Source organism: Fundulus heteroclitus, unplaced genomic scaffold, assembly GCF_011125445.2.
Source record: "Fundulus heteroclitus isolate FHET01 unplaced genomic scaffold, MU-UCD_Fhet_4.1 scaffold_598, whole genome shotgun sequence".
NCBI classification, from domain to species: domain Eukaryota; kingdom Metazoa; phylum Chordata; class Actinopteri; order Cyprinodontiformes; family Fundulidae; genus Fundulus; species Fundulus heteroclitus.
The window spans coordinates 26,124-49,372 of record NW_023397031.1 but is presented as its reverse complement, the minus strand read 5'-3'; the positions used below and the strand labels follow the sequence as shown (position 1 = coordinate 49,372).

Sequence of the window (23,249 nt, the reverse complement as noted above, 5' to 3'; positions counted from 1 at the left end):
CAGCACTATGACCTTATGTCGGTATACTCAAGCTTTTCTATATCACCAGAAGCCGTGATTCTAATTAGATGTCCCTGATGATTCAGGTTATACCTGCTCAGACCTCTCTTTTTTTTTTTTTTTTTTTTTTCGTCGTGCAGTTCAAAATGCACCTCTGGCAGCACAATCCATTACTGATTAATACCCGGTAATGGCCCTACTGGCAGGCTACAAGCTAAAGCACAAACTAAATGTCCTTACCCTGACATTATATGCAGGGTATTTTATCAGTGGAAGATGTTGGGTGCTGATATTGTGTTTGATTATTTGGTTTTTGGTTTGGCTTGTGAATTAGAGTGTCTCAGCAGAGCTTGGCTGGCTCTGAATGTTTCTTGAGCAGTGAACGACTGGCCTTGGATCCAGCCTTCCTGTCTAGGAATGGCTGCAGTCCAGAGGGGGGGATTGTGCTCTGGGTTTGGAGGGCATTAAACTTGTGTATCCATCTGGCAGGGAAGCGTAGCTCACCTGACTGCGGCGTGATCATCTACCCTTTTTGGATCTCTGCAGCGGGGTGCCTGGAGCTAGCTCTTACCGCAGGGGTTCGTGTTTAATAGAAACGGCGAGCCTAATTCACGACATCCTTCTTTATACAAGCTCGAGGCATTCCAAGGTTCCTAATGCTACAAAGCTGGAGATAATGCACAATGGATGGGCCTCATCGATGAATTTGTTTGTTTAACCATATCCGTGCCAAGAACCTGTCTGCAAGAGTTTGTGTTGTCTCACTGTACAGCTTCATGGAGGGAGAGATCTTTTCTCGTGTAACCTTTTTAAATGACATGCATCCCTCTTGTGGCTGCACACGCAGTAAACGGTTGTCAATAGGCTGACACAACGTTTACCAGAATAAGGATTTCTTCTTTCTCCTTTTCCAGGCATGGAACCCGATGTGCAGGAGAGGTGGCGGCGGTGGCCAACAACGGGGTCTGCGGGGTCGGTGTGGCCTACAATGCAAAGATCGGAGGTAAGGGGAATGATTTTTTTTTTCACGGAGCTAAATCACACTTCTGTTTTGAATTCATCTTGAACAGCCGCATGCTGAAATGAAATACTGATCCTGCAGCACCTGCCTTTTTTTTATTTATTTTTTTTGTTCAGTGTATTTCTCAGGCACAGCGTGCATCTAAATCTTTTTAAGCTTTGCCGCAGCTGTGAGGATTGGCAGGCTGCTGTAAGTGTATTGGTTTTGCAAGTGGTAACAGCCTTGAGGTGTAGTTTCTGAAATGACACAATGCTTTGATTCGATTTGTTTTAATGCATTGTCAAACTCTCGTCTCTCAGTTTCTGTCGGATGTTCAGCAGGAATAGCCGGTGTAGTTTTTTACGGCCACACACTTCAAACAACCTTCAGCACAAAAGCATCATCGGTACCTTCCACATAAATGTTGTGATTGGTTAATGGCTCTTTGACTTTATTTTGGGGGGAATTACACTAATGCAAGTCATACACGTTGTGGTGTTTTTTTTTACCAAAAGCATTACTTACTAGCTGAAAATCCCCACATTAGTTACCTGACAGTTTAAACTCATTGACACCTCCTATTTTTTGTTAATTTTAAATTAACTCAGTCATCAAAGACAAGTTTTTGAATTTTAACCTGTGATATTCCAACATCACAGTCTCTGTGTTTCTAGGATGCAAAGCTAAATAATCACAACCCAGTCATTGTGAGATTGAAATGTAAAAACAGCATGATTAATGTTACTTTGGGACACACAATGCAGGGTTTAATCATTTAGTTCTGTGGATGATTGCCGGCTTCCTCTGAGTTGCGAGGTATTTTACATCAGTTTCAGAGAGAAATAATCACAAGCTCCGGCTGTAGGACACTGAGTCGCTACCACGACTGAAAAACTTCCTGTTACCTTTCAAAGCTGAGTAAACGTGAAACTTGTTTTAAATTTATCACAGTTACAACTTTTCATACAGTTTTGGAGTAACTCTTCGGAAGTGTAATCTGTAATTACTGTGACAGAGCCATTGGGAATAGGTTAACAAGTTGCATTGCGTTAAATTGCAGCCTTTTTATTTTTAAACCTGAAGCTCCTTTCGCTTTTCACCAAACACCCATGGGAGGCAGGGTTGGCAAAGTTTAATTAAATCTCTTATAAGATTGCACAGAGTTTGGAGTGGCTTGACTTAGCTTTTAGATAATGCTATAAAATAATATGACATTAACCCTGTATTAGTCTGATTTTACTTTTATAAATCACATTTTGGACTCTTGTGGTAGGAGGTCGGTTCCCCCCCAGATCACTAAAGCAGCAACTCCCTGCAGGACGAGAAACCGCTCAGCATCAGCAGGTTTAATTTATGTAAACAGCACAGTTTTGTACCTCGCGGTGTAGACGCACTGAACTGACAGACGGGGTAAAATGTAAAAAATAAGTTAATGGAGTTAATGGAAGTGGGCTTCCAGGGGAAAAACATTTTGTTTAGTTTGAAATGCACTTTTCTCATTACTGTGCTGCTGGAAAAGAAAGCGACAGACAATAACTTCAGTACTGCAAATCTAAATATATTATCTTTTATTAAAGGTGATGTACGAGATGCATAACTTTTTTTCACAAGTTGGTGCAGATGGACTAAAGGGAAATTTTATTATAATCCACATACGGGAGCCTGTTTTTGACACACCTAATAAAAAAAAATCCCAGCTTCTTGTTTTGTTTGCTTTTTTAACAAAAAAAAAAAGTTATTTTCCTTTACTGCGACTCTTGGTTCTCCTTATAAATGTACTTTAGTTGTACTACAATGATTAACAATGCCTTGTTTGTTTGCATCTCTAAAATTAGGTCTGATCCAATTTATGCTCTACTTTCATCTGGGAGTCAAATAATGTTTTCTTTCTTCCCTTTGATGAATACTTGGTCTCAGATGTCTACTTTCCTCCTGAGGAGATGGTTCACTCGTGATCCATCTGATCTCATTCTTTTTGTATTTCTTTTACAACCAGCTCAGGCACAGACAAAAATCAATAGAGATTCTGTTTGAATTATACGGCTGGCTCCAAATTGAAATCATAACAGATGTACACTCTCAGTATTTCCTGCAGTACTGAAGGTTCTTTACACATACGCGCATGAGGGTTACATGATTTATAACAAATATATTAATGTGCACTTCCAACACCGCAGTGGAAACATTTTAGGTTTTTGACATCTGAGCTGCATCACGGTCAAAAAGCAAAGCAACTTTCTGCATAAACACAGGACCTTGGGTCATTGCAAGACTTTCCTGCCATGACCCAGTTTGGGCCAGCCTTTAATTGTTGGACATGTTTCTGCCAGAAGTTCTGCGGTTGGTTCATGCACAGCTTTGCAAAGCTGAGCCTTCCTGTCATCTTATGTTCAAGCACATTTTCTTCCCGCAACTCTATCAAACATTTGAGTTTAACACCCTAACCGAGAGCGAGAGAGTGGGAGACGTAGGTTATGAAGACTTTTTTTTTTTTTTGCAGCATTTTATCTTCACTAACTGGCTTGGACTTCCTCTCCAACAACTATTGTAAAATTTATTTAATGGTTTTTATTCCTTGTAAGTTTTCATGATGGTAGTACAACATGCATCTGTGATGTCTGTTGCAATTATACCACATTATCCCAAATATTTGGATTTTTCTTTGATCACAGAGTCCCCACCACTCTTCATGACACTTAGCATCTCAGTCGCTAAAACCTATATCAAATAAGGGCATCAGCACCAACTAACTGGACAAATATTACATAACTCACAGAGCAGTAATACATGGCACGTTATACATTAAAGCCTACCAAACATCACATGTAACAAGTCATTTGCACCGGTAGTATTGCACATAAGAAAGTTTGCAAGAAAGTTAATTGATTATGTTTAATTCAATGGGTAAAGCTCATACCACATAGTTTCATATATATATATATATATATATATATATATATATATATATATATATATATATATATATATATATATATATATATATATATATATATATATATATATATATATAATTTCTTTTTGTTAATTCTGATGAATAATAAAAACAAATTTGAATAATAGAGGTGCTCTAAAATGTTCTGGCTAGGGCCACAGTGAAATGAAGCAGTGCATTTCATGGTAACCTATGAGAAACTTCACACTGGACCTCAAGCTGCCTGGATTCGGTCCCTCTCCACTCTTCCTCCAGATTCTGGACCATACGTTTCAAACTGAATGTAAAATGATTCAGTCCAACATTATAAATCACCCCCATCCTCCTGAATGGGGTTTGCTTCACAATCTATATAAGACTGAGTTTGTCCTAACCTGGTTAGCCAGCTTGATAATGTGTAGCACTCAACGTTCTGCACATTATCTATCTGGTTCTGCTCCCATCGAATCCGTTTGGGGAAAGGAGGGACATTCAGCAGAACTTTCTGTGCTCATTGGGCAAAGCGACACCTAGTGCCCGCCTACCAAAGGTTGGTTTTAGCCAATCACGATATCAAATGAAAATGTAAGCAGCAGACGTCATGAGAAACCAGAGCAACTTTGTGCTGGTCAAGACACTTCTTGCTGTTCTTCTCCCAAAGAAGAAACTGTGGATTCTGACAAAACGGACGTGATAGCAGCAGCCATGTTTATTTTGGTAATACTGCCACGTGATTGGCCCAAACCATCGAGATGGGAGTGGGACAAGATGAAGCTTTGTGTGATTGTGAGTGCACAAATACTACAGGAATTCCCCTTGCAGGCAATGTTATGGTTGTCCCTCCAGCTTAGGCACAGTTTTCTACCGCAGATCTTCCTTTCACTCAACTTTCCTTTAGTATGATGCATCACCACAAGAGCAGCCAGCTTCTTTTTAATTTTTAATTTTCTTGTTTAATCAAAAATAACTGAACTAAAGGCTTGAAATGCATCACTGCGTACAAAGAACAAGGTTCACTTTTTGAACGAGTCGCCGGAGTAAATTAACTCTTTTTAAATGATTTCCTAATTTATTGCAATGTATCTATAAAATGGCTCCAAATAGTTTTAAAATGCCTATAAAAGCCTTCCTCGATTTATAAGCAGCAGCAGCTGCGCCTCTAAGATTGCTGATGTTTTTACTCCTTGTCATTTTGTTGACGCACCTCAATGCAGCAAACTGCAAGACTTCGGCCTTTTTATGGAGGTTCTCACTGGCTGATGATGAGTTAATCGGATTTCCTGGCTGCTACTTATCCTCTTAGTCGCGATGACAGTATTAAATATGTAATCAGCTTTTTACACACTGCTTCTGCATCTTGGCTAAGTTTTTATTAACAAATGTATGTCAGTGAGATTGTGTCATGCAATGTTCCTCTAAAAGTGGATTAACCCTGTTTGAAGACCTGGACCTTTTACTATAAAGCAGACTTGGGGACTTGTCTGCATTCGAACTTTGAATAAAACAATAATTTCTACATTTGACATAAGCAGAAAAGTTAAGAGAGAATGGGTTGATGTCCCCCTGGCTCCAGGTGTGCGTATGCTGGACGGAGAGGTGACTGACATGGTGGAGGCCCAGTCTCTCAGTCTGAACCCCCAACATATCGACATCTACAGCGCCAGCTGGGGCCCAGAGGACGATGGCAAAACAGTCGATGGACCCGCCAAACTGGCCAAGGACGCCTTTCTCCGAGGAGTCACAGAGGTGGGTGTATAAGTGTCTGATTGTGTCTGTGTGGCGCAAAATTATTTACTGCCTCCGTGTTGCTTCCTTTCACCAGTAAGTAATTGAACTGTTCAGGCATGAGAGGACACCAGCGAGAGGGACAAAGCAGCTTTTGACCCTGGCAATCATAAATAGGAAGAAATGTCCTCTAAAAACTAAAGTCTGAAGACAATCTTGAAAAATGAAAGAGAAAAAAAATGACACCGGTAGAAGATTTTTTTTCATCTTCACCAATCTTTTAAAGCTACGTGTAGTCAGCTGAAGGACACCTGTTTCAGGTCCTTAGTATGAAAAAAATGTCCTCTAAGTGAGAAACTTTCACTGCAGCTTAGAATGATTAAATATATATATATTTATTTTCTTCTTTTTTCCCCCTTTTTTTCCCTTTTTTTTTCTTCCTTTTTCTTTTTCTTTTTTTCCGTTTTTTCCTTTTTTTTCTTTTTTTCTTTTTTTCCCTTTTTTTTCTTCTTTCTTATTTTTCCCTTTTTCCCCCCCTTTATATATATAGATATATATATATATATATATATATATATATATATATATATATATATATATATATATATATATATATATATATATATATATATATATATATATATTTCACACACTTTGAGATTTCAGAAGATTAATTTTGAAAACCAATCTGTCAGCATATAAAAGCAAGACAGTCTGAATACTAAACAAGAAATGATGCAGATTGTGATTTCAGCCGTCTTGTTGCTGATCACAGCTCTTTGCGTCCGGCACAATGGGACTACATGAGAAATGAACAAGTCAACAGAATTATAGGAATCCAGATTACGCCCCACACTGTCCCCCTCCCTCCCTCCCTCCCGCCCGCTTGCTCGCTCGGTCTCTTGCTGTAGCACTGTAGGATTCAAAGCATGTGCCATATAGCTGATTGGAAGCGCTGACATCGACTACTAAGATAATTGGCACAGTGACAGCGCTGTCAGATAGCGGAGTGGGTGGCGCATCGCTGGAATTGATCAACACTAAGAGAGAGAGAGAGAGATGGTGCCACTCAATACAATAAAGCAGCTCTTAGATGAAAATTATTGCACTTCAAAGGCTGAGAGGTTGGATGATTTATTATAATGAGCTGTTGTCATTTTTTGAGCCGTTCTGTATTGCATTTCTGTCATGCCATATTTAGCTCTTTGTAATTTACTGAGTGACCACCTTGGCCCCTGCGACGTACGCTGAGTTTTAATAGGGCCTCTTTTTAGGGGAGTCCTGGAATACATTCACCCTCCTGTAATTGGTATTTCTATTAAAGTTTGATTGGTATTTTGTTCCCCTGTCTCTGTTGCTGGTCTGCGAGGTAATTAAATAAACCGATGTGTGTTTAGTGTATTGTTTATTTTTTTATACGTCACTGTGCTCTCTGTCCCTCAGGGTCGTGGAGGTTTGGGCTCCATATTCGTGTGGGCCTCTGGGAACGGAGGAAGGGAGAAGGACAGCTGCAACTGCGACGGCTACACCAACAGCATCTACACGCTGTCCATCAGCAGCACCACGCAGAACGGCAACGTCCCCTGGTACAGCGAGGCCTGCTCCTCCACCCTCGCCACCACCTACAGCTCGGGGAACATCAATGAGAAACAGATTGTGAGTTGTGGCCAAGTGCAGCGTGTCCTCTGCGTTTGTCTGCCTCTTCATGTTCCTGTTGCACAAAGCACTGGCTTCTCTCTCTCTATGTCCTTCATTTCTTTGCTGGGAAAGAAAAGAGGACCTGCTTTTACATCTGAAATATTTACCAGGTGGAGGCATCAGGTTTTTATTTTTTTTTTAAATCCAGGTACATTTGTTCCTTTAGCAACCTGGTAAATAAAAAAAATATATTTCATTTACTAGGCGCTCAACGTAAAGCCTTTTTAACGGTGCAAAATCTGAGGCTTCAGCTTCCCATCCCCAAAGATATTAGCAGATAATATTCACTTTTAAGAAACGGGGAACGAAAACAGTTTGTTTCATTCTGTTCTTGTCCGTGGAGCCTGCAAAGTTGTTGAGATCGCTTTAATCTGGATCGGATACCACACTGGTAATCTGAGGTGCTTCCAGACTTTAGGCCACTTCGGCATTTGAGAAATTTGAACACATTTTCATACCAGAATTGTTTAACAGTGAGTCAGACGCTTTGCCCACCATGTTTGTTTTTTTGAGACTTTTGATCAGCGGAGCCAACCCACAGCTGGAGTCGGACATTACTGCCGTGTGCAGCTCGCCTATAGGCACCACTGCAGCCAGGAAATTATGCTCACACACAGGAATTTGGAGGACAGTGGCTCTAATTTATAGAAATATGATATTAGTTGGGACTGGTTCATATGATCTGCATCTTCGGTTAGGCTGGTGAGTGACAGTCGCCGTGCTGTGAGTTTGTGAGCTTAGTCCTGCATACCAAATTTATTTTTATTTAAAACAACACCTGGTTGACCAAAGTGCTGCACAACAATTAAAATTCAAGTAGAGAAAAGAGCCGGAGATTAAACCTCTGATATATTCTCTATTTACAGTGGAATTACACGAGGGTGTTGCTCTTGTGAGGATGTTTAGGGGCTGATGCTGAGAAGCACAATCATTAGGGAGGAGCTGCCTTTCCTCTAAACTGAAGGGAGCAGTTTTAAATGGGCTCCTGCATCCAGTAAAGCTGCCTCCTAGACATTTCTCAGTTTAGGAGTGTCCAAATTGACTGACAGGAAGCAAACGCAGACAGATTACATCTGTTGAATGTCTTGGAAATGCCTCTGTATCCCTTTGGGAAAGCAGAATTTGCCTAAACCGGATGCAGACTTCAAATCAGAAAAAAAAAAAAAAACCCAGATGGATGAATGATATAAATTGATATACAATTTCTTTGGCATATCCTTGTTACGGGTTAATAAATGTTTTCAGCTAAGCAATGACATACCATACATTTGGTCTGATTATTGCCAATTTAAGGATTGCTGCAGACCTAAATAACATGTAAATCTACAGTTTTGCAGAGACATTTATTTTTTTTTCATGCAAATGTTTTCTCTAATGAATGCAGCTCCAATTTAGGCTCTTGTTAAGAGTAGAAAACAGCCACCCAGCTTCACTTGGTAATCATAATTCTACACTGCTGTCAAAGAAATTGAAACATCTTCACTCTGGATGTTTGCCTTAGTTGCAAGTAAGTTGAATATTTAACAGATTAAAGATTTTTTTAGTAATTTTTTTTTTCTCCATTGCAACACACAGTTCATGGATGCAGGTGTTAAGTAACTTCTCCTCAGACCTCTTTTCTGTTCATGCTGTTTTGAGTCATTAAAGCATTCAGAGTAAACTGCTGGAGCTCCATCCATCAAATCTGTTTCTGCTTAACATTCCTGTGACAAGCATTAAATCTCTTTCTTACACACACACACACACACACACACACACTCTTTCACTTTATAGCATGCAGCCATGCGGCGCGAAAGGCTTGACGTGCGGCCGACGACAACTTCATGACATGCGGCGGGTCCCTTAATGTGTCTGTGATGCACTGATTTAATTATGATGTCACTCGTGAAGTTTGAAACGGAGCGCTGGAGACGAGGAGGGAGGGAGGGAGGGAGGGGGGGGGCGTCTGTGAGGTTACACCAGGGGGAATATCTTAGTGTTTATTAAGATGTTGTTTAGCTTTGTTTTGACACAGAGGTTTGCTACTAGAAATTCTCAGTGCATAATTATGACAGTTTTTTGCTATTATTTAAAATGATCATTCAATAAAGTCTGGTGGAAATATCTTTTACTTTGTTATTCAGTAATGATGATTGACCTCCTCCTTTGTGCTATTCTTCAGGACTGCAGGCTTTTTGCATGTCAGACTTCTGACAAGTATTTATATATATATAATTTAAGACTGTTTTCTTTCAACGCATTCTCTGGTTCTGCAGCAGCTTGGTTTTTATTCTTGCACTGGGAGACACTCACATCTTGGACCTGCCCAGGGAATCCACAGCCCCTCCGCTGTGAATCAGTTAGGGGGTGTTGCTGAAGCAGATCAGTCTAAGAAAAGTCTCTATTAAAGAGGAGGAGAGCTCATGCTTCCCACGGTTAGATTTTTCAGCTGCCGGCCCTTTTCTCTCAACGTTCTGCTTCTTTATGCATTAGATGATTCTTGCCCCCTAGCAAATACAAGCGGTATGAGATAACAAATGAAAAAAAATATGGTGGAGGGTAAAGGATTTTTTTTTTTTTTCTTCATTTAACTGGGGATGATCTCAAGTTATCTGGGTGTAGGAGTTTGAAAGGAATCGTGACAAAAGATCTTTAAGACAAAAGTTTACTCCTGATAAATGTCTATGGTTTTTAATATTTCATTATATAGAAAGTGTCCTTGCTGTGTTGCCTGAAAACATTTAGATTTATAAGACAATAATATAAAGTGCTCTGGTTACATATTCTCCTCCTTAAAGATTTCTTCTGTTTGTGCGTTTCTGTTTGCATTCATCACATCATTAAACACATTTATAACCTGAGCATAAACAAAAGTATTCATTGATTGATATCATGTATTAAGGGAAAAATCGGTTCTTAGCTTTAGAGGTCGGTTTGGATAGCCTTTTCTTCTTCATTAAAGGAAATCATCATCTGAGTACTGCTGCTTGTATTTACTTAAGTAAATTTATATTAAATTTAGTTAGATCTGAAAACCAAAGCAGAAGAAATCTGTAAGTCAACAAATGCGTCCTCAAAGCGCCATAAGACTGGAGAAATCTGTTACGCTTTTTGCTTCTCTGCCTCAGATAACAACAGACCTCAAATCCAAATGTACCGACTCCCACACCGGCACCTCTGCCTCCGCCCCGCTGGCTGCTGGGATCATCGCTCTCGCCCTGGAAGCCAAGTAAGTGCTTATCGCCACTCCTCTGTGAATCTGGACCTGCGCTGCTGCTGCGCTGTAGGCCCACTGACTCACTCCAGTTCCTGCTTACTTACTCACAATTTCTTGATTCAAATCAGCGTAATGCACGGGAAAGAAAAGAAAGCGGGTATGTCTCAAACTCATTAAGATGTGCATTCATTGTTTAATTAAAGTTGGATTTTTTTTTTTGTTTTAGCTTGAGCAAGTGAGATTTCTAAGCAGCTTGAGTCAATGCTCACCTGTTATCAGTTCCTGGCAAATGGGAGGAAAACCCCTGACGGAAAATGTTTCATATAAAAAAAAAAAGTCTGATTATTTTAAAAATATTAATATATTCATCCTCTTCTGCTGCTACATCATTAAAGCCCTCATGTTGGATTAAGTCGCTGCTGCTGCTGCTGGTGTTGCCTGTTACGCATTCATTTTAACAAGATTTTTATTTTCCCCTTTTTTTATTTAGTCAAATATGAAGTTATTTAAACCCTCTGCCTGATAATTAAACTGCTTTTACAAATACCTCGGAGCACTAATCAATCTTATCTGGTCACCCAGCACTAATGGATGGTCATAAAATATGTTCAGCACAAGCTTGAATGGAAGTAATTAGTCTTGCAGCAGAGTGAGATTATTGTGGGGGGGGGGGTAGATAGAAGTGAAGTCGATGAGAAAGGATTTACCCAAAGTTACTTAAAAAAAAGCCTTCATTTGAACCAAATCCACAATAAAAAGTCATAATGAATTTAAAGCCTGTATGAAGTTAATGAAAGAGAGACAAATCCATCCCAGACTCTGCGTTAACCCCTTCTTTGCCAGATTAAAGGTCCCATTTTTCAGGAAAGAATAATTATACGCCGCCTTTTGTCAGTTTTTTTGTTTTGTTTTGCCAAAGGGTAGAAATAAACCTCAAACACATGCCGGCTTCAGATTGAATAAACTGCCTGGATGCTGTGGCTTGGGACCTCATTGTTTTAATTAGCTGTCCACCTGCAGGTTAGAACTGTAGCAAGGATTGTCAAGCGTAACTCTTTGATCTGCTTTGGAGCCTTCGACTAGATTTATAAGCCAGAGCGTGTGCCGTTGCATGTGCTAGCATTTATGTGCTAATCTGCATTTCCATTCGTTCCAGTAAACACCTCACCTGGAGGGACATGCAACATCTGGTTGTGCAGACCTCTCGCCCCGCCCACCTGCTCACGAACGACTGGACCGTCAATGGAGTTGGACGCAGAGGTACAGCGACTTCATCCAAGTTTCCTTTTCTCTGCACATAGGAGATGCCTCTTAGGCCCAATGATCCAAACTAAAAGCTGACTAACGGCTGGTTCACACGGCAGGATTTTCGCCCCGATCTTCTCTTCTGAGAGGAGCTGATTATCGACGTGTCTCTGAAGATAATCTTAAGAGATTATCTTGCCGTGTGTGGTGTGCTAAGAGCGATCAGGGCCGCTCCGACCTCAAATTGGGGATAGTCAACAGGTTGGATCGTCTCGCCCCGATCTCCTACTGTGTGTGGTGTCTCCAGACGATAAACGAGCACGCCAGTCTGTCAAATATGACGTGTAGCCAATCAGAAAGCGAGGTGAGGGATTCCCAGAGAGGAAAAAAAAAAACGTATGGTGTCTCTCAGGCTTTGAAAATCGGCCGACTAGTTTAAAATCCTGCCGTGTGAACCAGACTTCAGAATGCTTTGGATATAACGAATAGTTGTAACATTTTACAAACAGCAAGATAAATAAAGAATATCAAGTCGTGAATCAACACTGAGCCGAAAAGGCAGTGGTCAACCTAGGAAGTTTAATGCAGCAGAGGGGAAAAACGCATCCAGTTGTTTCATTTTCAGCCAACACCTCTCTGCTTTCCGGAGAAGTCTGACGAGACGTGGGCTTTAGGGAAGAGTTGCAGACAAAAAGCCGCAAGACTCAACTATGCATAAAAACGTCGTATCTCGGGCGCAGAAGAAAATGGCAGCAGGTTGTCACTGCAAAAACGGAGCTAAAAATAAGTAAAATGTTCTTAAAATGTGTGTATATTTCCTTGATTTGAGCAGGTAAACAAGATGATCTGCCAATAGAATAAGATTTTTGCACTTAAAATAGGAACAATTCATCTCCATCATCCTTTTTCAAGTGCAGTATATCTAATTATCTTATTTTAGGGATCCAAATACTCATTCCATTGGCAGATCATCTTATTTACCTGCTCAAATCTATGACAAAAACACTAATTTTAATAACATTTTACCTATTTTTAGATCCGTTTTTGCAGTGCACTCTTGAGTCGACAATTAAAAAAATCTGTCCGTAGCAGAAGGCAGTTCCCCCCCTTCAATGAAACGGTCATAGAGCTGCACCAAATATCTGCAGGCAACAGTGAAGCATGTTGGGGGTTTAGGGCTACAAAGTTTAGGGCTGCATTTCTACAAACGGAGGTTGAGATGTGTTCACGATATCTGCTGTGCTCAAAGCTGAGATATTAAGCAAGATTCTCATCCATCATCCAGCACCAGCAGGAAGGCACAGACGAGCTGAGAAAGCCTACATCCACAGGAAATCTGTGGTTAGTTCTGAGAGATGTTAGAAACAAGCATGCTTATTATAAACTAGTGTACCTAGAATAATCTGCGCTGTTTTTAAGAGCTGGTTACATCAATTATTAGAAACTTTTAATTGATAAAAAAACTCCCTCATTGTCAAACACATTCTTAGTTCACCATGCTGTAAATTAAATATTGGCACTTCAAAATAAGACATAGTTGGCTGAAGTGCTGCACATTAGAACTAAATATAAGAGACACAGGCACAGGGGAGGTGAAAAAAAAGTATGCAAGAATTAAAACAAGTAGGACAAGGAGAGCAAATGAATTTGAGGACACAGTCATTAATTCACACTGGCAGAGATTTAAAAAACGGTGTGAAAAGGTGCCTGCTTGATGTGCAAAGCCAAAGCATTCCTCCGTTTTTGGAGCTCCAGCAGAAAAAAATCTCCATCTCGCCGAGCTTTGATCGCATCTTTGGAACAAGTAAAAGCATCTGGTGTCCCGACCGGAGGGAATGAGACGGTACGTTACATTACAGCGGTTCAGACAGATAAAATGAATCGCAGCTTTTAAGAGGCTTAAAAACAAATAAAGGAATCCAGCCAAAGACGGGGTACTAAAATTGGAGAAATGGGCTCTTTTTCTTTGTAGGTTGTACAAGTTAGGAATCGGCTGCAGGCATTTGGTTCCAGTTGTAAGTGAAAAATGGGAAACCAACTAATCCCAAAAAAAAAAAAAAAAAAGCATTGCAGCCAACCAGGCACAAGGTTGTAAGAGCAGGATTAGCGTTTAAAAGGCTGATCATGAAACATTCAAACGACGGGACTTTGGATGCCCGCCCCATGCTCCAGTCTAGAGTTGAGGGGCTTTTGATCTACTGTGTCCAAAAGTACAATTAGAGCACAATCACACAAGTCTTTATACCAAACAGATATCTTAAAACGTGTTCATGACACAAGAACCTACCAGTCAGGTTATATGAAACCCAAAGATGTACACAAAGTGGAAAATTAAACTGGACCCAGCAGAGTTTCTGGAAGCCGACATCCCTGACATGTAACTCGTCTCCGCTCTGTCTTCGTTTCCTGCAGTCAGTCACTCGTACGGATACGGTCTGCTCGATGCCGGAGCGATCGTATCACTGGCGAAGACGTGGACGAACGTGGGGCCGCAGAGGAAGTGCGTGATCTCCATTCTCAGAGAGCCCAGGTTGGTGCGCCGCACATCCACACAGATGACACCGTGCTAAACTACTGACGGCATTTCAGCTCTTAACTACGACGGAGTATAAGGGCCACACATGAAGAGAAAATTTATTTTTGCCATGACGAGATTAAACTCGACATGTCGACTTTAAACTCGCCATTTCGAGAATAAAGTTGATATATCGTGGCGACTTTAATCTCGACATTCCAAAGTTTGGAGAAAAGAGCAACCGCGCTCCACAGCTGCAGTCTCTGCGTTTTAATTAAGTGTGAAGGTAGTCTTTGCCGTGCTGCAACTGTACAATCATCACTGGAAGCGGTGAAATACCAATAACGTAACGTCTTTCCCTAGTGATGCTTACCCGGGTTCGCAGTTCTGAATTTGAGATTCTCGAAATGTTGAGTTTAATGTCGACATGGCGACTTTAAAGTCGACATGTCGAGTTTAATCTCGTCATGGCAAAAAAAAAATTTCCCTTCATGTGTGGCCCTAATACTCCGTCGTACTTAACAGACATAAAATAAAAAACCAGAATGCACAAACCAAGTAAAAACAACAACACATTCGTTATCAGCTGCTGCAAAAGTGAAGCTGGTTCCCACTGTGGATGTGATGTAGCCTAACTTGCTGCTGGCAGCGGTCGTTGTAGCAATAATGTGTGCATTTTGTATTGATTACAAGAAAAAAAAGCAAGAGTAGCTGCATGTCGACTGAATTAATACGGGTTCACTGCAAAAACAGATCTAAAAATAAGCTAAATGTTCTTAAAGTTAGTGTATTTGTCCTTGATTTGAGCAGGTAAATAAGATTATTTGCCAATGGAATGAGTATTTTAACCCCTAATATAAGATAATTAGGCATTCTGCACTTGAAATAAGATGATGGAGATGAATTGTTCCTATTTTAAGTGCAAAAATCTTATTCCATTGGCAAATCATCTTATTTACCTGCTCAAATCAAGGACAAATACACATATTTTAAGAACATTTTACTTATTTTAAGTTCTGTTTTTGCAGTGTTATACTTCAGTTCTTTGATGCTGCCAGAAAAACATCCAGACGATGTGCGGCTACCATGTTTTATGTGAAAACAGCGGTTCTGTCACAAACTTTCTGTGTAACGGAGAGAAGGGCGCTGAACGGACGAGTACTGAACGGTGCGTGGCTCCTGGGCTACACTCCTTTTGGTAAAAAAGCCATCAGAAACCAAACGATGAACCGGACGCCACATGTAAAACGGCTTTGGGTTCATTCCAGGACTGTTTATCCGGTCAGTCTAAAGTTTCATCCCAGTACGCGTGCGAATGAGACGCTTTCATGCATCATTTCAGTGACGCGTTGTGTCTTCACCTTCGCTAGCCTAGTGGCAGTCATTAAGATCTCTGCCAATATTTGTCTACTCGGGCCTCTCCCAATTATATGTTCAGTATCACACTCCAGCCGTCGTCTTTTCCGCCCTTCTTCCCGGTGACACGGTCCAGACGCCGCGTGACGCCCTCTGTTCATTATGCGCTCGCTGTCACTCGTCTCGTTGGGTTTGAGCTCCGTCTCTCCTTTTACTGCAGCGACGAGCAGATGGTCCAGGCTTCTGGGAGCTGCAGGTTATTCAATTTCCATTTCGGGTTTTTAGCCGACTCTCTTTATCAGCCGTGATTTACAATAAACAATCGGAAGAAGGATTTACGCTATTATCAGCGCTCCACTCGCTACGTACAGGCCGCGCCGCACGATCAGCGTCGTGTCTGGTTAAAATGACAGTTTTGCTCATAATTGCCGGCATTTATTTCAGCTAGTGATAGTGATGTACTCCGGTAATAGACTCATGTGTTAACACATCAAAAGAGGCTTGTTTTTTGAATTGCGGAGTAGCTTCAGTCTGTAGCTCTGCAATCTGAGATCTCTCATTCGGTTCATGTTTTGAAATAGATTTTTTTTTTTAAAGAGAAAATACCACTAGAATAACCTCACTGAATAAAGTCGGATTTGTTATAAGCTGGATTTCTTGCCTTCTTCAGCAGCTGTGAATGTGAAACGAATTTGGGTGTTTGCATATTGTGTTACGGAGGATTTATTGCTAATAATCACGCGGATAAAGAGAGCAGATTTACCTTTTGAGAGAAGAGCAGGTGGATGAGCTGGACGCTCTCTTGGAGCTTTTCAGCAGATGATTTATAGTCCAGAAACAGCCTCCTGTGTCTCCCCGGTTACCCAGCCGCAGCATCACAAAGCTTCACGTTTGGTTGGCTCTGAGACTTATCTTTTGTTTGCTGTGATAAACCTTACAAACACTTAACCGGAAGAGGAATGAGTTTCTGGCTCAGACCGACTTCTGTCCTTCTTTTAGTTTTGACTGATTCCATTTTATTTATTTTTTTTTAAACGCGTGAAGCAGGAACAAACAAAAGAACTTGAAGCATAGAATATTTGCTTGATGCCCCGTATTGAATTCTCACTGTTTGATATCACAACGACATAATCATAGTTTTGTAATGTCAGTCGTTGTAATATTAGGACTTTACTCATAGCCATCACGTCCATTAAGGGTGTAATTACTCCCACTGGCAGAAGAGGGAGACAGAGGTTTTGGCTTTTGAAAATAATGGCACCAATAAAAACATGATTACAGAAAAAGAATCTGATTTAACATCTCACCAGTACACGGTTTATTTATAGAGCACTAATTTAGAGCAAATATAACCTCTACAAGTTTAATTCACATGCAGTCATATGCAATTCCAACTCAGATCAGTTTAGTTCATAGCAATATGATCTAATAGGGGGTTTTCAGCTGACGTCACGCTCAGGTGACTACTCAGCGCGTCCGCCATATTGGGTGGCAGTCGTTTCGCACCGTTGACCTGCATTGTATGACGCCTTAGGCAGTATTGGAAGTGAACAATGGGGAAAACGTGTTTAATGGTTGGTTGCACGGCCCGTGGAGGTGGAGATCAACGCTCTTTCTATCGCCTACCAGCCGTAATAGTGAATCAGTGTGAAAAAAAAAAAAACAGCTGTCTGAACAACGCCGTCACCTATGGCTGACACGGATATCCAGGTCCGATTTGGACGGTGTTAAGCTGGAATACGCCAGAGTCTGCGGTGCTCACTTTGTCACAGGTAATTAACTGTTAAGTATTTAAAACATGTAAGAAGAATATATTAATAATAGGGCTTGGGCGTCATGACTTATTACTTTCCGCGGCTGCCGTGTTGACTGCCTCCGCCGCCTCTACTGCCTATTACTACCGCATACTGTACTCCCTCTCTCAGCCGTGTTTTAATTTGATTAATTTCACCTTAACTTGATTTCAACCATGGTAAACCGTTGCTGTATTGTGGGCTGTAACAGCGCAACACATGATCGCCATGGGAAAAACATAGAAACAGATTAATTTTCCACCGCTTTCCTGCCTGGAGGCGCCACCACGGAGAACAACTGTTAGCGATAACAAAGAGTCGTCGGCTCCCTTGGATCGCGGCTGTAAGTCGACCGAACATAACTTTCCACAGTATCCCGATGTCAATGAGAGTGTGTTCTAAACGTTTGAAACACATAGCAGCTAGTTAAAAGTACATTACATTCGCGAGTGGTTGTTAGCGCTAACGGTTAGCATGTGCTAACCCGGCTGAGCGCAGCTTACCTTTGAACGAGTTACAGAGATAAAGAGATCGTCGGCTCGCTTGGATCGCGGCTGTAAGACCGAACATAACTTTCCACAGTATCCCGATGTCAATGAGAGTGTGTTCTAAACGTTTGAAACACATAGCAGCTAGTTAAAAGTACATTACATTCGCGAGTGGTTGTTAGCGCTAACGGTTAGCATGTGCTAACCCGGCTGAGCGCAGCTTACCTTTGAACGAGTTACAGAGATAAAGAGATCGTCGGCTCGCTTGGATCGCGGCTGTAAGACCGAACATAACTTTCCACAGTATCCCGATGTCAATGAGAGTGTGTTCTAAACGTTTGAAACACATAGCAGCAAGTTAAAAGTACATTACATGCGCGAGTGGTTGTTAGCGCTAACGGTTAGCATGTGCCAGCTCGTCTGAGCGCAGCTTACCTTTGAACGAGTTGCTGTGTTCCCACTGTTTGCTGGCTTTATGATCTGCAGCTCCTACCGGCGCCAATACGGTAAATACAACTTAATTTTGCACTGGTCATTGTTCTGCTTAAATAATTAAAGCCGCGAGCGGCGTCGATCGGCCTTGCAGCCAAGCGCCTTCGCGCACCGCCCGCCGGCGGCGGGCGGTGCAACACATTTGCAACACATTTGCGTCGGATTGTTTACATTTTTACCATCTTATTAAAACTCACCCGTCCACGTATGATGGCGATTTCCTTGATGTACATAACCAGATGTGAACTGGTTGTGAGCCTCTAGATCCTTGTAAGCTCTCATTTCCTCAAGAGTGTGCAGAGGGTTTTCACCGAACACCAGGTAATGCACTATGTCGCCGTGCTCTACATTTGGCCAATCATCTGGATTACGGCTAAACAAGGCACCGTGGAGGGCATAGGGGTCCATATGGTCGATCACGGAACATTTCCTCAGATATACGTCCTTATCTGGTCGCTCTAGCGTGCTGGCGTACTTATCCATTCGCGATACGATAATACGTGTAAGACAACTAGAGATAAGGAAGTGTGCCACCCAATATGGCGGACCGGAAGTTGGCCAGTGACGTCAGTGAAAACACCCCATTACATGTTCACATTCAGACCAACATACATGGGGCACAGTTAATCCTATTTATTGTACAAACGACACAGTTCCTGTCAGGTAGCCTTAGGGCCAGCTGTAATGGGTTATTTCTCAGGAAGCCGAGGCGATTGTGTTAAACTTAGCAGCAGCCTCTGATCCACAGCAAGCACGTGGTGACTGTGGAAGGTAACAACTCCCTTTTAGCAGAACTCGTCACGTAGGTCACAGCTCTGGTTTTCATTTTTTTTTTCATTCTGACTTTAATAAACTAAACAGCTAATAACAGGTGACAGAGTTGCATGTTAACGCTCCCCCACAGTGCTTTAAGTTCCGCCTCTAGCTGCCTTCTCCAGTGTTAAAGCTGCTTTACGGGTCAAAGGTGTTTTAATGCAGGCGATCCTATAAGGGTGCTTAAAATACGTGTTTCTGTTTGGACTTAGTGTGGAGGGCAGGCTTTGTTTCTGAGGCGACATGCGAAGTCTAAGAATCTCTGCAGCTGTTAATGTGGCCGTCTGTGCGGCCCGAAGCCCCGCGCCGCTGTCCGCTCCACCGTGGTCGTGGATGTGTCTAATTTCCTAAGAGGATTTGAGGTGAAGCAGAGAACGTGTGTAGGATGCTTTACCTGCCTAAGAAGGGCGGTGTTACAGGTTCTAAGGCGATAATCCTCTTCACCGTCTCACACAGTCAGCAGCTATCTGCTTTCTGAAAACACGACAAAACAAACACTTTGTGAAAAAAAACACAACACAAGCAAAGATGAGGTTTGCACCTGACTTGACGTGCGGGTTCTGCTCCTGCCGTATTCTTCCAGGAACATTGGCAGCCGTCTGGTGATCGACAGGAACGTGGATGCCTGCTTTGGCTCCGACAGCCACGTGACTTCATTAGAGCACGTCCAGGCCCAGCTCACCCTGACCTACAACCGCAGGGGGAACCTGGCCATCCACCTCGTCAGTCCTGCCGGCACGCGCTCCACCCTGCTCCACCCGAGGTACCTGGTGACGCCAGAATCGAGGACGCGTTTGTTACAAGTCAACAAACCTCTGAACGCGGCTGCTTTGCTCGCTTTCCCCGCAGGCCTCACGACTACTCGTCGGAGGGTTTCAATGACTGGGCCTTCATGACCACCCACTCCTGGGACGAGAACCCCAGCGGGGTGTGGAGGCTGGAGATCGAGAACGTTGCCGACGAAAAAGACTACGGTAAAGCGCCGTTCTTTCTTCTCTGCAAAATTAGATCGGTTAACGTCTATTCTTTAAAATTGTTTAATACTTTGTAATCTGTTGTGTCTACGCTTCAGCTAAGAGGGTCAAAGCAAGGCGATTAGAGATCAAGTGGCTCGAGGTGTCTTTGCTCTGCAGTTTACCTGTTGATCTTTGTTCGTCTGCGTTACAACAGCGACGTAAACGACCTGCGGGCGTTTTTCCATCGTGCTAAAATGTATTTCTGCTTCGTCTCTGGGAGAACTGTAGAAACCAATTATCCAAAGGAAAGGATCCACCCTTGATTTCTCTGCTCTAAGCTCCTCCTGAAGCCTCCTTTGTTCTCATTTCCTCAAGGTGCTTTTTGAGGGATTGGAGCATTTGGCTCAGGATCGTAGGCAGGGAACAGTTTCTAGGTCACAAGTGCAACGAGGACACGAGGCGGCATAAGTTATAGCGAAAAGGTGCCTTTATGTTTGCCGTTGGATCTTAGATCAACCAAACAAAGCAGCTCCGTGCACAAATCAATCTGCCAGAAAACAGATCTTGGTTGTTGGCCTCACTCATTCATCATCAGCCAGGAGCTATTTACTAAACTCTCTATTTTTATTTTTTATGCTTTTTTTGTTTGTTTTGTGGACACACTCCTAGTGCACTGCAAAAACTGATCTAAAAATAAGTAAAATGTTCTTAAAGGTAGTGTATTTATCCTTGATTTGAGCAGGTAAATAAGATTATCTGCCAATGGAATGAGTATTTTGACCCCTAAAATAAGATAATTAGACATCCTGCACTTGAAATAAGATGATTGAGATAAATTGTTCCTATTTTAAGTGCAAAATTCATTCCATTGGCAAATCATCTTATTTACCTGCTCAAATGAAGGACAAATACACAAATTTTAGGAACATTTTACTTATTTCTAGTTCCGTTTTTGCAGTGTGACTGAACTTACGGAGGAGTGCCATGCTGTTTTTAAAAGTGTGTCTCCTGTCGCTGAGCGACTGGCAGGAATATCAAGAGAATACAATTACCAGAATCCCCTGGGAGGGCTGGAGCCGCCTTACAGCTATTGACAGGCCTACTTCTGATTTCTGTTTTTATCCCCTCGTCTCATTTCAGGCACCCTGACCCAGTTCACCCTGGTGCTGTACGGCACAAGCTCGCCGTCTTCTAAGTCCTCTGAACAGTCCCAGTCCAGCAGTGACAACTGCAAGACTTTGGACCTGAGCATGGATTGCATCGGTAAGACCCGTTTTTCTCTCCCCCAGCAGCAGCCAGAGGGTGGATAGAGCAGCCAAAAAAGGGCCGTCGGTGTGAAAACCATGCGGTGCACTGCAGCCAAACATGAGATGGCTGCACCTGCCGGCTTTGTGTCCCATCAGCCCCACTCAGATCTTCACCACACACTCCTGCCAGCATGCAGCCTTGACCTCAGCCTCATTATTTAAGTGAACAGCTAACCTCTGATGAGATCAAATAAGCTTCGCCTCAGCTCTGCTAACTATTCAAAATTCAATTTGGATCTCTTCACCGCTCTTCCTACCTAAGACAAATATCGCTGGAGGTGAGGTCTTGTGCTCCCACTGAGCCCCGTCTGAATCCACCTACATGGTGACTGGCGTGGAGACAGTCTGACCCCTGCAGGCTCCCTGAAGGTTATGCATGCTGACACACAGGCGCTGACTGAATGCAATTATCATGCATTTGAACATCATCTCAAACAGAATGTTATGATAATTGTGTTTCTCGGGCACAGAGTGCTGTATGGTAGTTGAATCATAATTATGTGGGGGGTTTTTTTTCCCCCCTCCCGTCCCCAAGTTAATAAAATGCTGCAGCAGATTGTTTTCTGTTGCTCCCACATTGAAATGATTATTGTAGGCAGTGATTAGTGCCCAGACCTGCTTCATCTGGGAATGTCTCTGCTGTTTTTTTTACACGCCACACTCTCACAACGCAGCAGAGTTCATCATTAAAAATAAAAAGATAGAGAAACAAACAGTCGAGGAGCTGATGCCACTGAAGACAAACGGGCTTTGTTATTTTAGGTGGTTTGTTTAAAGCTGTGGACGTGAGTCACAGATTTTAACATTTTAGCTGAAAATTTTCCATAAATGAACAAAAGTGTTACGATCCTCGATCCTGGTTTTCACGAAAGGCTAGAAATAATTCAAACAATGCAAAAACTGAACTAAAAATAAGTAAAATGTTCTTAAAATGAGTGCATCTGTCCTTAATTTGAGCAGGTAAAGAAGATGGTCTGCCAATGGAATAAGATTTTTGCACTTAAAATAGAAACAACTCAACTCCATCCTCTTATTTCAAGTGCAGGATGTGTAATTATCTTATTTTAGGGGTCAAAATACTCATTCCATTGGTAAATAATATAATTTATCTGCTCAAATCAAGGACAAAAACACACATTTTAAGAACATTTTACTTATTTTTAGGTCAGTTTTTGCAGTGAACTTGTCATGTCTAATGAACAGCTGTTAAAAGAATACATTAATTAGTTGAAAAAGCTTTGATTAAAAACATTCATGCAGCTTAAACCTAAAATCATTTGTAAATAAAGTTACAAAAAAGCAATTCTAGATCATTTTTGTGTGATCTAATAACAAAACTTCCACTTTAAAAAAGTATTTGTAAGGTAACTAATTAACACAGCTGCTATGTGTTTTTATATTCCCCCGTAAAGCAGGAGAGAAATAACTGTAGTGTTAAAGAAAATAATCTTTTTATGAAAGCCGTTGTTTCAATGAGACGGATGTGAGCTACAGTAAGAAAGGACAGACGCAGAACGCCTTGTGTCATCAAAATGGGTTAATATTTACCATGAAGTGTGACGTCGGCACCGATTTCTTTATCTTTTGGAAGTTCATTGGATCCGGGTCAATCCATCACTTGTTACCCTCGCTGCAAACATTTAAATTTTTTATTCTGTCCTTACCTACTTCCGTTTTCTACCTCTAAACAAACGGCTCTGTAGCCCTGTAGTTAAACTATGACGCATCAATTT

At 41.7% G+C, this 23,249-nt stretch overlaps 1 protein-coding gene across 1 annotated transcript in view; it reads left to right on the top strand.

Moving 5' to 3' along the window:
* The window catches only part of furina (furin (paired basic amino acid cleaving enzyme) a), a gene marked incomplete at its 5' end in the record, with an annotated part of 44,621 nt that overhangs the window by 16,830 nt on the left and 4,542 nt on the right, over nt 1-23,249 (top strand). The window contains 9 exon segments of the mRNA XM_036133249.1: nt 915-1,003; nt 5,506-5,678; nt 7,101-7,313; nt 10,463-10,563; nt 11,708-11,811; nt 14,209-14,326; nt 19,837-20,016; nt 20,103-20,227; nt 21,350-21,472. Coding sequence (XP_035989142.1) covers nt 915-1,003; nt 5,506-5,678; nt 7,101-7,313; nt 10,463-10,563; nt 11,708-11,811; nt 14,209-14,326; nt 19,837-20,016; nt 20,103-20,227; nt 21,350-21,472 — 1,226 coding nt within the window.